Raw genomic sequence first — 15,151 nt, 5'->3', positions numbered from 1 at the left:
TCATGAATGATAAAGCAGCAATTTAAATTTTTCACAAGAAACTTAAGAGCCAAACCCTTTGCCATCTTGTGTTCACTTTCGATTTCATAATTTACTTCTAATCTGAATTTGCAAAGAATGGAAGGTAAATCAATTTGGGCATTGTTTGTGACTCATTGCCAGTTATCAGTGCCATTTTCAAGAGCTGGACCTGTTTATATTTCATAAGGAAAATTATGGGTGATATGTTGTCTTGTGTCTTTCGTCCATACTTGCTTTGTTGACCCAAAACAAACACTTTATACGAAGTGTGAAGATGAGGTACCAACACCTCTCTTCAATAGCTTTCCTTCACCCAACTACTGTCTTCCTCTCTAGATACACCTTTCTCACAACCAACATTTCCCCCACTACACCTTGCATTTTCCCTCTCCTCCGTCCTGTCTCAGCCTGAGCCAGCACATCAATCACTTAACCCTACCGGCCACAATCTCAACTAAGTATGCTCCACAAAGCCTCATAACCTCTGCTCTTTAACAAGACTGTACAATGATGTTAATGTGGACATATTAACAATTGCAACTTGGCAGGGATTGAAATTTGTTCAGTTGAAAACAAGACTGAAAAGCAGTTGAAAAGAACAACAGTGCCCTCCCTCACTTTACATTAAGGTGGGGCCAGGGTGTTGCAGTGTATGCACAGTAACTTAGGAGACAAAGCATTTGTCATGAAGACCAACAGCAAATCAAGTTCTTAAAATGGCAAAGAGGGAGGCTCAACATAGATGACATAAAAATATCAGGTTAAAAAAAATTATCTTTCAATCTGAGGTAGTGGGTAAGAAATTTTTCAAACTTCGTGACCAGAGAATGTACCTCGCAAGATCACAGAAACCTATAATCATACTCATAAAGGTAATAGGGATTGAAAAAACTGGCGCCAGATGCGGTAGTTACTGTCGCAATATATTTTATTGGTAAGGTACCATGGGCGAGATGGACTGATGGTCTTCTCCTGCCTGAAACTACTATGTTGTTATGATCCATCTAAATAGTTGTACACTGGAAATTACTGTCGCCGTCTCTCATGCAGTGTTGTAGATTACCTAACAATCTTCACTTAACAGACTGCATCAACCACATTGCATTTATGGCTCTCCTATTTCCAAGCTTTTTTTTTTGTTTGTCCTCCTTTCCATTTGCTCCAATGTCAATCATTATTCATATACCACTTGATCTGCTCCAGTCATCTGTCAGTACCACTCTTGAAGCTCAGCTAATTCAGGGAGGCTTAAGGACCGTGGTCTATTTACTTGAGAACTGCAGACTTCAAGCCAACCTGATAAGTCTATAAAATATTTCAAGTCTGGGATAGCTTAGCTATTGATAGATTTTTTTAACAGATTTGGGAGGACCACAGACATGAGTTTAAATAAACTAATAGAAGGAATAGAATAGGTGTTTGGTGGTTCTTTTCTCAGAGCAGCGAACCTCTGGTATTCATTGCTGACTGGTGTGGTAGGTGCTGATTCTGCTTGGCTTCAACTGAGAGCTGTACTGGTTCTTAACTAGGGCCCAAATTCATCTCCTGATATCTTTTGTTTTATTTTTTTCGATGGTACTAAAGTTCTTCCTCCAACATCGTACTCAGAACTGTACACAAAATTCCATCTGTAGCGCATGTCTTGTCCAAGTTCAACATTGTTTCCTTGTTCTGTACACAGCACCATCAAAACAAATCCCAGCTTGATATAAGTATCTTCACTCTACATCTCTTTGTTCCTTCACTCTGTTATGAACTTTGCATTGTAGCTTATTTTTTCCCCAAAGTGCATTACTTCACATTTCCCAGTTGAATTTTGTCTGCCCAATTTACTAACCTGTTTACAATCTCCAGCATTCATCCTCATTTTGCCACTCTATCTAACTTGGTCACCTGGCCTTTTTGCCCACATCCAGTATATTTATATGAATGGAGAAAGAGAGATCCCAGCACCAATCACTGGGAAAACTACCACCTGCAACTCACCAATTTGAACAACATCTTACAACACTCTTGCTTTATGTCCCCTATCTGTTTCTGTCCATGTGGCTACGTTCCCTGTCATACCACACGCCTTCATTTTCATTCTCCGATATGGCATCCAATATCGTTTTTTTTAATTGAAACATTTCAAATCCAATGGAGGGGAATTGCTCAGGAGATAATATTGCACTTGTACATTTATATACAAGGAGTCAGTCCTCATTCTCATTTTCAGATCTCATAAGTTTTGAATCTCACTTCCCTTAAGAGCAGCAGTGCTATTGCAACTGTGTAATCAGTAATCTTCACCAACATCACAGCTGCGAGAGACAGGATGTACTCTTTCTATTCTCAATTTATCCTTTGATGAGCAGGTAATAATTATTTTAATACCTTGTGGCTGATAAACCCCTCCTTATGCTATGTTAAGAACTTCCATTTATAATGAACCAGAGATGACAGCTAGGATATCAGAGCATCTGGAAGAGCATAACATGTCAACTAAATCTGATCTGAGGACAGCTGGATAAGAATAGCATGTGTAGGTCACTCAGTTTAAATAACAGCTGTGTCAGTAGTAGAAAGAGATGGCCAAGCACTCAGAACAGAAATGACAAACAAAGTGGCAGGTATGTGGAACTCTCAGAACACTTTCCCTGGTAATGATAAATGATTTGGCTGTTTCTTGATATTTGCGATGTTAATGTTATGTTAAAAAATCTCGTTATATTTGTGAAAGATGCTGAGATGGATAGGAAACACACATCTTAGTCTGCCTTCAATTGTCTGTAACTATTGGCATGAAGTGCCGTTTGCCTGGGTAGGCATAAATATGTAATGATATGATTAACATCTAACGGCCACGCTGGAGAAGGGGCCCAGTGTTGCCTTTCATCCACATACTTCGCCTATTTGAGATCCTGGTTGTTTATTTGTTGGGGTAGTTCTGTGCATTTCACGAGAGGTAAACTGAAGTGAGCAAAGGATAATTTCATTCAAAATTTAATTCAAATAAGGGTGGTCTGATGAGTACAGGATTTATTATCGAGCACTAATTGTACAATGTACATTAATTATTGCAGTTAATAAAAGCTTTTATGCCTACAAGGGTTTTTTGAGCTTTTGTTGTGGGGAAAAAAATCAAACCAAAAGATATTTTAAAAAAAAGATGTAGATTTTAACTTTCTCACTGCTGAATTTTTCAGGACTGGTTTTATTTGTTGTAAATTATATACTTGCAGCATTGAACAGGAAATTTTGTCAACATAGAATGCTATGTAAAGAAGTCTTTGAAGGTTATTAATGGACATCAAGAACTAATTTTACTGGTGATTCAAGCGTAAATTGTAACTAATAGTCAACGTGAAATGTCTTTGCAACACATTGAATGGAGATTTTCTTCACTTTCCAAACTTTTTTTTCAATTTGTTCTCTACCCCCTCCTATCTTGTCCTCGACAGGGAGGGTATGCAAGCATACATATTTCTTCCACTGCCTTACCAGATCAAAGTTAAATAAAAGCAGTGCTGGATAGGCACAGCAGGTCTGTCTGAAATAAGAATAAGCAAGGCAAGTTATTGTTCCAAATGAGATGATAGATAATAATGAAGGGTCAGAACTTAAAATAATATTTCCTGTGTAATCCATTTCAAATTCTGTATCTCCCTAACAGTTGAGTTATCAGAGGAGAGTAGACAAGGTTCTCTAACATTTTTCTTTCACTCCTTCCAGGGAAACGTCCTCTTCAATTTGTCTACATTCCCACTAGGCTGATGGAAACTCTGAATAGCTCTGTTCGTAACTTCCTGTTCCCTTTTCAAGAGTCACGGGTTACTTTGGCCAATTGCAGTTGTCCAACTGCAAGTTTTCAAGAATTAAACCCGTGACCCTTCCTGCTACATTTAACCATTACGTCATCAAAAAATTGCTCTTATTTTATCATGGGATCCCACCCTACTTAAAGTGAAAGAACTTTTTAAATAAAACTGTTGACTCTGGCTAGAACACAAGTACACAGGCACCAGTCAAGCTCCAGTATCTCAGCGAGCTGCCATTTCTTAAGTGAGAATATTTGCAAGTTATTAAATTGTGCAATTTATTACCTCCAAATCAAATCCTGTTTTTACGTGATGTGTACAGATGCTCACTTGCAGCAGAGGTCGTTGGTTAGCATTTAGAAATAGGAATTGTGGCTCAATGTTCCTCCCCCATTCTGGGCGCTGAGCCCAGTTTCGTGCCTGTAGCACTCCCACAGCCAAGATCAGGTAACATTGCAAACTGACAAACCTGCGATTTTTTTTTTTTTACTATTTATTCATGGATGTGGGCATTGCTGCCAGCATTTTTTGCCCATCCCTAACTGCCCTTGAGAAGGTGGTGATCACCTTGAACCACTGCAGCCTTTGTAGTATAGCTGTTTCCTCAGTGTTATTCCGAATGTGTGAGACTGAGAAAAGGAACTGATGAATCATATCTAAAGCCATTCTCAAATTAATTAATTCTCATTTGTCATTTTGATGTCAGTGGAAAGAATATCCTCTTCCATGTTAACTTCAACAGATGCAGAAGAAAAAAATTCTTAGCTGAGAAGCTAAATTGTGGATTATTTGTGATGTTGCTTCGAAATGTTTTCCTACATTTGGCACATTTGATGGATTTAAAATCAATTAACTGGAGGGGAGGGGGGAATTGGATTTACAGCTGAGAAGAAAAGAAATTGCTATCAAACTCTTTTGTTCTTGGGAAGGAATGGCTGTAAAATTCTCATACCAATACATCCCTCTTAGGGTGTCAATGTGGATTTACTGAAACACCCAATTTTCTGGATAATATTTGTTGGTGAAGGAGGGAGAACATACAAACATTATGTATCTCCATTTTAGTATTATGACTAAAATAATTTGTGAAGGAACATGTTCAATTCAGTGTTAAGACCAGGTGAGAAAGGTGTCTACTCGGGGTCTTTTACTATCTTTACCTGGTCTTATTGTAACAGGGTTTAATTTTAAACACTCTGTTTTGAGCTCCCCCTTTGTGAATCCTTGTTCAAAACTTTCCAATTATAAGGCAAAGAAATGAGCACACTAGGTTTTCTTTAGGTTGAAAGAAGAAAACTTTAATTTATTAAACCTGAAACTCTCATACTGTTAACGACTATGGATATACAACGTGCCCATGCTAGCATGCATATGCAATACACACATGCAAATAGGGACAGAAAAGAGAAGAAAAATAAAATGGGAAGGTTTGAAGCAATATCAGAAGAGTTTCTTGTTTACTGTGGTTCGAGCTCACTGTAGTCCTTTTGTAATTAGTCTTGCTTTTCGTTGGGGCCCAGTATTCTTCTTAAACCTTGTTCACTGTACAAGACTTTTCTTTCTTGGGGTTCATGTGTCTTCAATGGATTCCGAAGTTGGTGAGAGTGAGATGAGAGCAAACAGGAGAGAGGTGTTCTCAGTCCAGGAGAAAAACAGCTTTCTGATTTCAAATTCTTTGTTGGAGTTTTTTTAATTTGAACTTCCAACAGTCAGCCAGCCATGTGACTAAACCGGTCTGACTACGTCTGTTTGTGTATTCAGCCATCTTAGTAGTTAACCTGGAATGCTAGCCTTTCTTCCTTCAACGTCTGGTAATCAAAAGTCCACAAAGCAATAAATTGGAGCAGGGAATAGCCCCTTTGTTCTTTTGAAATACTGTCTTGAATATGCTAATGTCTCTCTCCAGCTGAAGTCTCCAATTTTTTTTTAAGCAAGTTTTTATCTTCAACAGCTGTTTAAAATCCATAGTCACGTGGCAAAATTAATTTTCCTCATTCTTGGCAGGTGGGGGGCTTGCCTGACATCAGTTACTCTGAGACATACTTAGAATGCATCTGTGAATCCACAGTATCATTTCTAGAGTGCCTACAAATGAGCTGGTGGAGGGAGGAGGCTCAGTTTGAATTGAAGGGAGGGGAGAGGAGAGGAGTGCCACCAGGAGCTGGTTGGAAAGGGAGATGACAAATGTCAATGAAAGGAAGAAGAATGCCTGAGTGAAATGTGGGCAGAGGAGGAAAATCCTGAGGAGAGGTGTGCCTCTGTGATGATGATTTAAACCTTTATAAACTTAGTTAATTATTAGACTGAGCAATAGCAAGTACCAACACAACAGGAATAACCTGCCATTTCACTGCAAGAAATTCAGAGAAATGCCAGTAATTTATGCCTCAATCTCCTACTGTGTTACTGATGGAAAGTTGGATATATCTGCAGCTTAATCAGCGCCATACCTCACTATACTTAATAGAAACATGAAAATGGGCAACAAGTGCTGGCCTTGCCAGTAACGCTCACATCCGATGAAATAATTTTTTTTTTTAAAGCGTTGAGCATTTCTGCTTTGAGGACTGAAGAACAATTGCAAACAAAACTGTAATTACTTCCAAGTATATGCTGATAGTATTTGTTGATGGCAGGAAGCGAAGCTGCTTTTACATGTGTGAGACCCACACGCGCACCACTGGTTCCTGAATGCAGAGTGTCTGAGGGCTGCAAGTTAAGTGTAAAACTGCCAGAAGTCTCGTTTTTAGTAGACACTTTAGACTGCCAGTCTTGGCAGGAACTATACTCAGCTTGCAGCCTGCTATGCAAGGTTACACTTAGGGATTTGGCAGCACTTCATCAGCCCTCATTCATGAACGACCCACTCAACATGAAATACTTGACAGAGCTGTAGATTCACTGTGCTTCGTGCATCCATTGCTTTGAAAACTATTCAGCTTTGAACACCATATGAACATGCGGAAAAACTATTATCTAGATACTCCACTGATTGCAGCTTCATCATCTTCAGCTAATATGCACCCATCACCACACCGCATACCTTAGGAAGAGAGAAAATCAATCATGTCCACATGGTCTCGAAAGCTGCTATTGCTTTGACTGAAGTGTCTTTTTTACACCATTTCAGATTACAACTAAGCTGCTGTACTAGCTCTCAAGCACTCACAAATAGTGAATTCCAATGTTAGTACACAAATGTAAAGTGAGATGAGTTAAAAACTTCTATTTTTTTATATATATATATATACACACACACAACTTTGAACCTTGAGCCAGATAGTTTTAGTCAATATGAGACCCAAGGGATTTGATTACTTTTTGCCTTGTGTAAAATTGAAGAAGAATGAAACGGGCAAAAATTGAAGAGGATTAATATGTTTTTGTGTCATATATACATGCACCATATGCAGCATCACAGTGACGGGATACAGATCTGCTGTTCTCCAAATTTCCAGTTTGAACATTTGGGGGAGTGCCTAGCTTCACCCCATGAGGCTGCTCTTGTGCTCAAAATTTCAGGCCATGAATTCTAGGCTGTCTGTTTCTCATGGAACATTTTTATACATGCTTCACAAGCATGGAAGTTATTTTTTTCCTGTTGTTTTAAATGACACATGACCATTTTCTGCCTGTGACGATTAAGCCACGGTGTGGAGTATATGTTTTGTGAGCAATGTTCACAATTTTAAGAGTTCTGTTTCGGGATGAATTTAGATACTGTCAGAAATCTACATATGAGGCATGTTTAAGTATGCCTGCCGCTGTTAGACCTGCCTTTGGCCTCCTTATCTCGAGAGACAATGGGTAAGCGCTTGGAGGTGGTCGGTGTTTTGTGAAGCAGCGCCTGGAGTGGCTATAAAGGCCAATTCTAGAGTGACAGGCTCTTCCACAGGTGCTGCAGAAAAATTTGTTTGTCGGGGCCGTTACACAGTTGGCTCTCTCCTTGCGCCTCTGTCTTTTTTCCTGCCAACTGCTAAGTCTCTTCGACTCGCCACACTTTAGCCCCGCCTAAAGTGGTATACCAATTCAAGGAAAAGGGGGTTAAATGATAAATGTAGATTGATTGTTGACAGGAAAAGACTAAGGCAGTGAAGAAATATCATCGGAAAACAAAACACTTTGTCCGAGTGAAGTGACAAAACTTCATAAGATCTGGGATACTGTCTCCGAATTATTTCATATCACTTGATTTTAAAGTGCTTCGATGGATATGGATTTAATGCATTTTTTGCGTTGAAATGCAATATATGACTGCTGAATACAGCAATTCAGTCATCTTTTTATTTGTGACTTTTTGAAGTAAAAATAGCAATAAACCCAATTTGTGTTTCATTGCTCCTCGCTGCTATCTGAAATGGCATAGGTTTCAAAAGCCCTTTTCTAAACAAAAAAAGTTTTTTTTTAAGCTCAGCAGTGCAAGCAGAGCAAATAATTAGTTGGTTAAAAGTGAGCCACGGCCCATGATGCATCTTGTGCATGGGGGTCTGGGAATGTTGCTTAAATAATTACTGTCTGTTGTGTATTTTATGTCTTTTTTTTGGAAACAAACAACTAGCAGGACATCACATCTCGGAGGGTCGCAAGTCTTAAGTAATTACCGTACTTTCACGAAAACAACCTGCAGGGTATATCTTTTAAAACGTATTCCAGAGGCAATGTGGCTTATATTCGTGGGCGGGTTATATATGCGACTTTTTTTGCAGATGGCTGGCCAACTTCAGTCTTCCTACAGGTAAGAGGTAAGTCATTGCAAAAGTGGAGATGGCTAAGATTTTTAAACTGTCTGTGTGAACAAGGGCACTGTCTTAGCGTGTTTATGGATGTGTTTAAATTTTTATGTAGTTGGAGAGGGCAGTTTTATCAGGTAGTGCATAGGGGCATTTTGAGGCGGGATGGACTCATTGTGCGGGGCAACACATGATTTTCTTTCGGTGTCTCAAACATAATGTAGTAATGGTAATTAGGTTACAGCCCAGGTTTTTTTTCGTGAAATTACGGTAACAATCCAAAGTATGCGTTGCAAGTTAATTGTAAAAGTTGATGTTCCCAGCTATTGTCGGTACCAATTTTAATTAGCTATGGAATAAAGTGAATTATTCTAAATGGGAATTGATACCATTAAGCAGGGGATCAAACTGATGAAAAAAAATTTTGTCCCCAGTAGTGATAATGTTTGGATGATATCAAATGTCCCATTTTCTTTTCGGTTTCTTTCTAGCTCGCAAGCAAGAAATCATCAAATTAACTGAACAGCTTATCGAAGCCATTAACAATGGGGACTTTGAAGCATATGCGTAAGTTTAGAGATCACCTTTCCCATTCATTAACACTTGCTTACTGTCACCCTCCCAAAATTTCTGCTCATTTGCAGAAATATTAAGTGATAATCCATGATTGATCTTTTTACAGGAGTCCATATAGCACTGTGACTTCATTTCCAAGAATGCATACAGCATTAAACAGAGTTTCCTTCCCCTCCCTCTTCTAAGCACTTGTATGAAAATAATTGATTAACCCTTAAACTTGCACACATCCTCAATCTAAAGGTTTTTTTGCTTCATCCTCGCAGTGGAGTTTAGTATTTTAAAAAAGCCTTAAAATCCTGGAACAATCTGCCTTTGGTTTTATTTTCCAGATTGCTGCGCTTTCATCCTTTCTGTAACCCTTAAAGATGTTGGCTGACTCTTTGCTTGCTCTTAGATTATCAATTAGATCTTAATCATCAGCTAGAAAATGTATATTCGGGATAGGAAGGGATTTGAAGATGGGAGAATCAGCGTTAGCATCAAGTATTCTCGGGTGGAGTACAGCACAGCTACATGCAGAGTAAAGTTCTCTGCACTCTGCCCCAACAATGTGCCTCTATCCCAGCCTCAGAAGAGCACCACCTATGATGTTGGAAGGCTGTTTTTCAATTTCAACCAGTAACTATTTGAGTGACATTGCCAGTTAGTACCGAGTCAGGAGTAATTTCGTGCTGTCAGCGTAATGTCCAGTCCCCAACAAATGGATTGAGACTGCCCAAACTCTTTTAATGCAGCACTCATAATTAGCATATGGAGGAAATATGGATGCAGTCCAGAAATGAAAACACAGTTACATCATCCAGCTTCCCCAAGTATGCAGAATTTTTCAAATTTCCATGACACCCAATGCCTGTGCACTTCTGAAATGTGCTCTGACATTGGATTGGTGTTCGTGTAGCCAATGCCAACTCAATAGTGAGACCTCTTCTTGAGGGTTAAGCCCCAAGAGCCAACGGATAGCCATAATTTCTGCATTAATGTGAAAGTGGCAGCAAACTGTATCCTTCTGATACGAAGGAGCAACCAATACAAGCAAAAATTCCCCATACCTTGCACCTAATTAAACCATTGAGTAACATCTTGTGATTGGGATGGCAGTGGCAACAGCATTTCTGTCACTCATGATCCCCAATAGTGTTTAGAATTTTAACTTCCATGAGATTAATTTTTTTATTATTCGTTTTCAGGAAAATATGCGATCCAGGACTGACCTCGTTTGAACCTGAAGCTTTGGGTAATCTTGTCGAAGGAATGGACTTCCACAGATTTTATTTTGAGAATTGTAAGCAGTTTTTAACTATGAATAAGATGTAATTTACTGACGAATTGGCAAATATTTTATGAAATGACAAATTAACAATGTCCTCGTCTCCTGCCTTCACCAGAGTATGTTCTTGCTTCAGCCACGAACCATTATAGTTTCCCCATCGCTCAGAATATTTTGGGACCTTGATTTCCACCCTCTGCTTCCTGTAATCAGTAAACAATTGGGTGCATCAATTATTCCTGCTTTCTCTCCCAGAAATCTTGATCACCTTTTCTCCCTTTTGGTCCATCTGGTAGTTTGGCCAAGAACTATCAAAACATCGAGAGGGAGAATTCAGGGCAAATTTTTTGAATGTACTCTGTCTATAAAATTTCTTACACACACTGTGATTTACCATCACACATTACGACTTTGATTGGCACTTGTTTAAGAAGCAGCCTCCAACACCAAAACTGCTGCCTCTCCCAATTTAAACATGAATTATTTACCTCCCCATCCTCCCTCCCTCTTTGTTCTGTTCAGGCTATGTACATCCTTAAGTGTAAAGGCAACTTGCTCCCATGCTTCAATAAATTTCACTTGAAGCAGTTATTGGGTGTGTGCGTAAATCGCCTGCTCCTTTTTCCCTCCCTGGGACAGCATTCATCACCCCAGAAGCATGTCAGAGATCAGGAATTCAGTGCAGTGACCCAGACCAGAGTTTCACCTCTCTGTCCTCTTTGAGGACAAACATACTGAAGTACCGACAAGGCACACTTAAACTTTCTAAGGTAACACTTAAGAACTGCAGGAATAATTGCTGCTGATGATAATTGGAAATATAAAAGCTTTTTCCTATCTATGTGGAGAATTCCTCCTGGGAACAAAATGAACTGCTGGACTGCAGTGACTACAATTAACAACTGATGATTGTTCTCTTGTGCAGTGTTATCTAAAAACAACAAACCTATCCACACAACTATTTTGAATCCTCACGTGCATCTGATTGGAGAAGATGCTGCCTGCATAGCATATATCCGCCTCACCCAGTACATAGACAGTCAGGGTAGGCCACGGACAACCCAGTCAGAGGAGACACGGGTCTGGCATCGTCGAGACAGCAAATGGCAGAATGTTCACTTCCACTGCTCGGGTTCTCCAGCAGCACCGCTCCAGTGAAGGTACGATTGCAAGGTTGGGAATGGAATAGCAATACAATCAAAGAAAAGGAAATGGAGGTAGTTTTGAATGAAATTTACCAACAGGCTATGCATGTACTTGATCTTTTAAGCACTGGAGACAACTACATTTGGGGTCACCATTTCAGCAGGGAGCCTTACTAAGGGCCTGAATGAAGTTTTGCAATCTTGTGAATACCAGCCTAATGTGGGGGTACTGCAGACAGTCATTATCTCAAACTCCACCACTCATGTGAACCAGACTTCGTTAGCAGACAGATCTCTCATTGGCACTAGTTCAGACTTTTTTCTGGCAGAAACTAGCAGATGACTTGATCTCCCAAAGTGATCAATTTTCTTCTGCTAATTCTCCTCTCCCTGTCGCCTACCATCTGACTTTTCCCAGTCATCTACTTATTGCCACCATTGCTTATTGTGCAATGATACAAATATTGCAGCTCCGGGTTAAATCACTACTACAGTTTCTCAGCAAAGACAAGACTATTTGATATGCTGAAAGTGAAAGAGGGGAAGACAGCAGTACACCATCTTTGAGTCTCTCTGCATTCTTGTGATATTGCCCTGAAAAGCTGTTATCTGGACAACATTTTTTTTGTGGTTAAATAGAATATTGTCTAAAAATATAGCACACAGTTTCAACCACGTTTGTCAGAATGCCCTGTACAAACCATTGGTGACTCTGCCATCTCAGGTTATCATCTCTCTTGATATTCAACATTGTTCATACACTGTTAAAAACAGAAAATGCTTGAAATTTCAGCAGGTCAGGCAGCATCAGTGGCAAGAGCAACAGTTAACATTTCAGGTCACTGACCTTTTGTCAGTATTGGATCTGGTTAGAGATGGAACAGTTTTTAAGCAAGTAAAGAGGCACAAAAGAAGGAAAGAACAATGGGAAAGGTCAGTGAAAAGGTGGAAGGCAGGAGATATTAAATTGCAAAAGGAATGATGGTCCAAGGCAACAGGAGATGGTAATGGAACAAGTAAAGAAATAAAAGATGGGTGTAGAAGAGCTGTAGAAAGGAGCAGCAGCATCAAATCTGTGGAACCAGTAAGAGCAGAGGTTGTGATATCCTGAGCTTTACTCGCAGTGGAGGAGGCAGAAGACAGAGTGGGGCTTGGAGCAGAAAAATTTAAATCAATTTATCTGTCATTTTAATTCTCCGTCTCAAGTAACAGCACCTAGTGTGCTGAGTTCAACAATTTCAGATCATAAACTCTGCTCAGCATTCCCAGCACAGTTTTTATTTCAGATTTCCAGAAACTGCAGTGTATTCTCAGTCTTGCACAGTATCCTCCATAAACACCTGAAAAAAATCAACTATGTAATTTGGGGAGACCCACAAGATCTGGTTCAGCTTTTAGCCCTTCAAAACACATATGCTCTTTTCCAGCTCACAACCAGGGGTAACACTTGAGCACAGTACATCTAAAAGTACAAGGCAGGCCATCTAGTTTGGCGGGCATGCCTTCATTTTAAAAGCTGCACTCACGTTGTTATTGAAGCATCTGCCAAGTTCTCCAGCTCGGCAACTTCTGAGCGCTGCATGAAACATGTATTCCTCCTCATTCCTTTCATCCATTTTTAACGGACGCTAGTATACATAAAACGGCAACCCCAGTTTGAAATATTTTCACCATGCTCTTGCTAGTGGGAAAAGTCACAAGTGAAATTGATTATTTTTCACATAAGATGGAAGAATCTACTTAACTTTTCTTGGAAACTTTCCCCACAGAGCTGAAGAAATTGGCAGAGTTCTGTCCCGAGCAAACATTCAAGCTGAGCCGCGACCTGGTGGCCTCTGAAGACCAGCAGTGACATGCACGTGTCCGCATGCACATTATGCTCCTGGTGGCTGCATAATTGTCACGTTCGTGGAACTATATGGTGTTTCTTTCAACTGTCTCAAGATGTAGACATTAACAAAAAAAACAAAAAAAATTTACATTCAAAAATGGCTACTGTATATGTACTTTATATAATTCACATTTGATGGCAGTGATTTGTACAATTCTTTCAAAACATTTGCCAAAGCATGAAGGTTAAAATTTAATGGTGATCATCCTAATGTTGGAGGGTTAGTGTTCCATTTTTTTATTTTCTTGTACACTAAAGATGTCACTTGTTCTTCTGGAAACTCAAGTTCCGATATAGTTATGCTTGTCTCAGTGTAACTGTAAAGGAGGCCCTCTCACATCCACTGATACTTTTGGATGGTTTTAAGGCAGAAGGTAGCCAACATTTCATTCAAACAGGTTTACAACCACTTTTTAAAATGTGGAAAATATTACTTCTGAAATACTCTTCTGCCATCACCAAATTGTCACACGTGGTTGCATCCATGCAACTCAAGTATATGAAGAAACACAGCAACCTGCCTTTTCATTTCTTATACCTTGTGTGTACTGTATTAGGAGAAAAGAAAACATAGCTGTTTACGGATTTTTTTCTCGATTCATGTGAAATGTGTTGATTTGATATAACGACGTTTCAAGTAAAAAAAAAATTTAACAGGTACATCAGCTGAGATGCACGTGATCTGTGAAAACTGAAAAGGCTCGGGAGAACTCCTCCCCAGCTCGAGTCATTGAGGGAGTGAGTTGACAATATCAAGTTAAAGTAGCAAGAACTAATTGTGTTCTTTACCATTTTGTTATACTGTGCTACCAACTCTAGGATTTAAAGAAAAATCTGTTGCCATCAGTTATAACAGTATATGCATTTTTAAAATGCATGTTATATTTATAGCCAATAATTTTTGTGTTTCACTTGCCATGGGTTCTGATGATGTATCTAGCTTTATTGTTTTCAAATTGCACAGTATTGGATGCGTGTCGTACTACAATCAGATGCCCAAGTTTCAATCTGGCTGAAAGGCCTCTCAGAAAGGCATGATCACTTTGTGGTTTCTTTGTTCAACTTGTGTAGGAAATAGCTTATTGAAATAGACAAAACAAGTTTTTTTGCATGACATAATTAACCCAGTTGGTTTCAAAAATGATTGCCTGTAGAACTATACATTTCTCTTTCCCTCCTTTCTGAGCTTTGTAACAGCATAAAACCTTTTTTGTCTGCTGATGTGTAATGGAAACCTGGTTTGCATGCATTCTATCAACTGCTTAACAATTCTGTGCAGGGGCTGTGAAAACGCATTGAGAGGACTCCTCTTATGGTGTTTTTATGGATGTTTTAAATTAGACAGCTTCGGGGTCTTAACTGTAACAAGCTGTGTGTGGATCATTTTTAAATTTTTTTTTTTACAAGGGCTGTGGAACCCATGAATTAAACAAATGAGTTTTACCTCATTTAATGCCTCGTGTGGCTTGAACTGTGGAAACGCTGATTTTGCTGGAGATATTTTTACTGTTGAAAATGATGGACTCTATTTGCTTTTGACACAGCAACTTGCCTGGATATGAAATGTGATTTTTTTTTAATTATTCAAGTTCTCTGCAGCTGAAATTCTGTCAGGTCTGGTTTATATGAGGACAAATTGTTATGTTACAGGATGTGGTGTGTGTGTTCCTCTCACCATTTAAAATTCTTTATGTTAGAAATAAAACTTGACTATATGA

At 39.2% G+C, this 15,151-nt stretch overlaps 1 protein-coding gene across 11 annotated transcripts in view; it reads left to right on the top strand.

Annotated features, from left to right (window-relative positions):
• Positions 1-15,151, top strand: part of LOC137357181 (calcium/calmodulin-dependent protein kinase type II subunit beta) — a 295,035-nt gene extending 279,884 nt beyond the window's left edge. For all 11 annotated transcript variants that reach the window (XM_068023308.1, XM_068023305.1, XM_068023306.1 and 8 more), the window contains 4 exons: positions 9,043-9,118; positions 10,318-10,412; positions 11,323-11,557; positions 13,312-15,151. In XM_068023308.1, coding sequence (XP_067879409.1) covers positions 9,043-9,118; positions 10,318-10,412; positions 11,323-11,555 — 404 coding nt within the window. In that variant the 3' untranslated portion in view covers positions 11,556-11,557; positions 13,312-15,151. The remainder of the gene's footprint in view (positions 1-9,042; positions 9,119-10,317; positions 10,413-11,322; positions 11,558-13,311) is intronic.

Source organism: Heterodontus francisci, chromosome 47, assembly GCF_036365525.1.
Source record: "Heterodontus francisci isolate sHetFra1 chromosome 47, sHetFra1.hap1, whole genome shotgun sequence".
Taxonomy (NCBI): domain Eukaryota; kingdom Metazoa; phylum Chordata; class Chondrichthyes; order Heterodontiformes; family Heterodontidae; genus Heterodontus; species Heterodontus francisci.
This window is presented reverse-complemented; position numbering and strand designations above follow the sequence as displayed.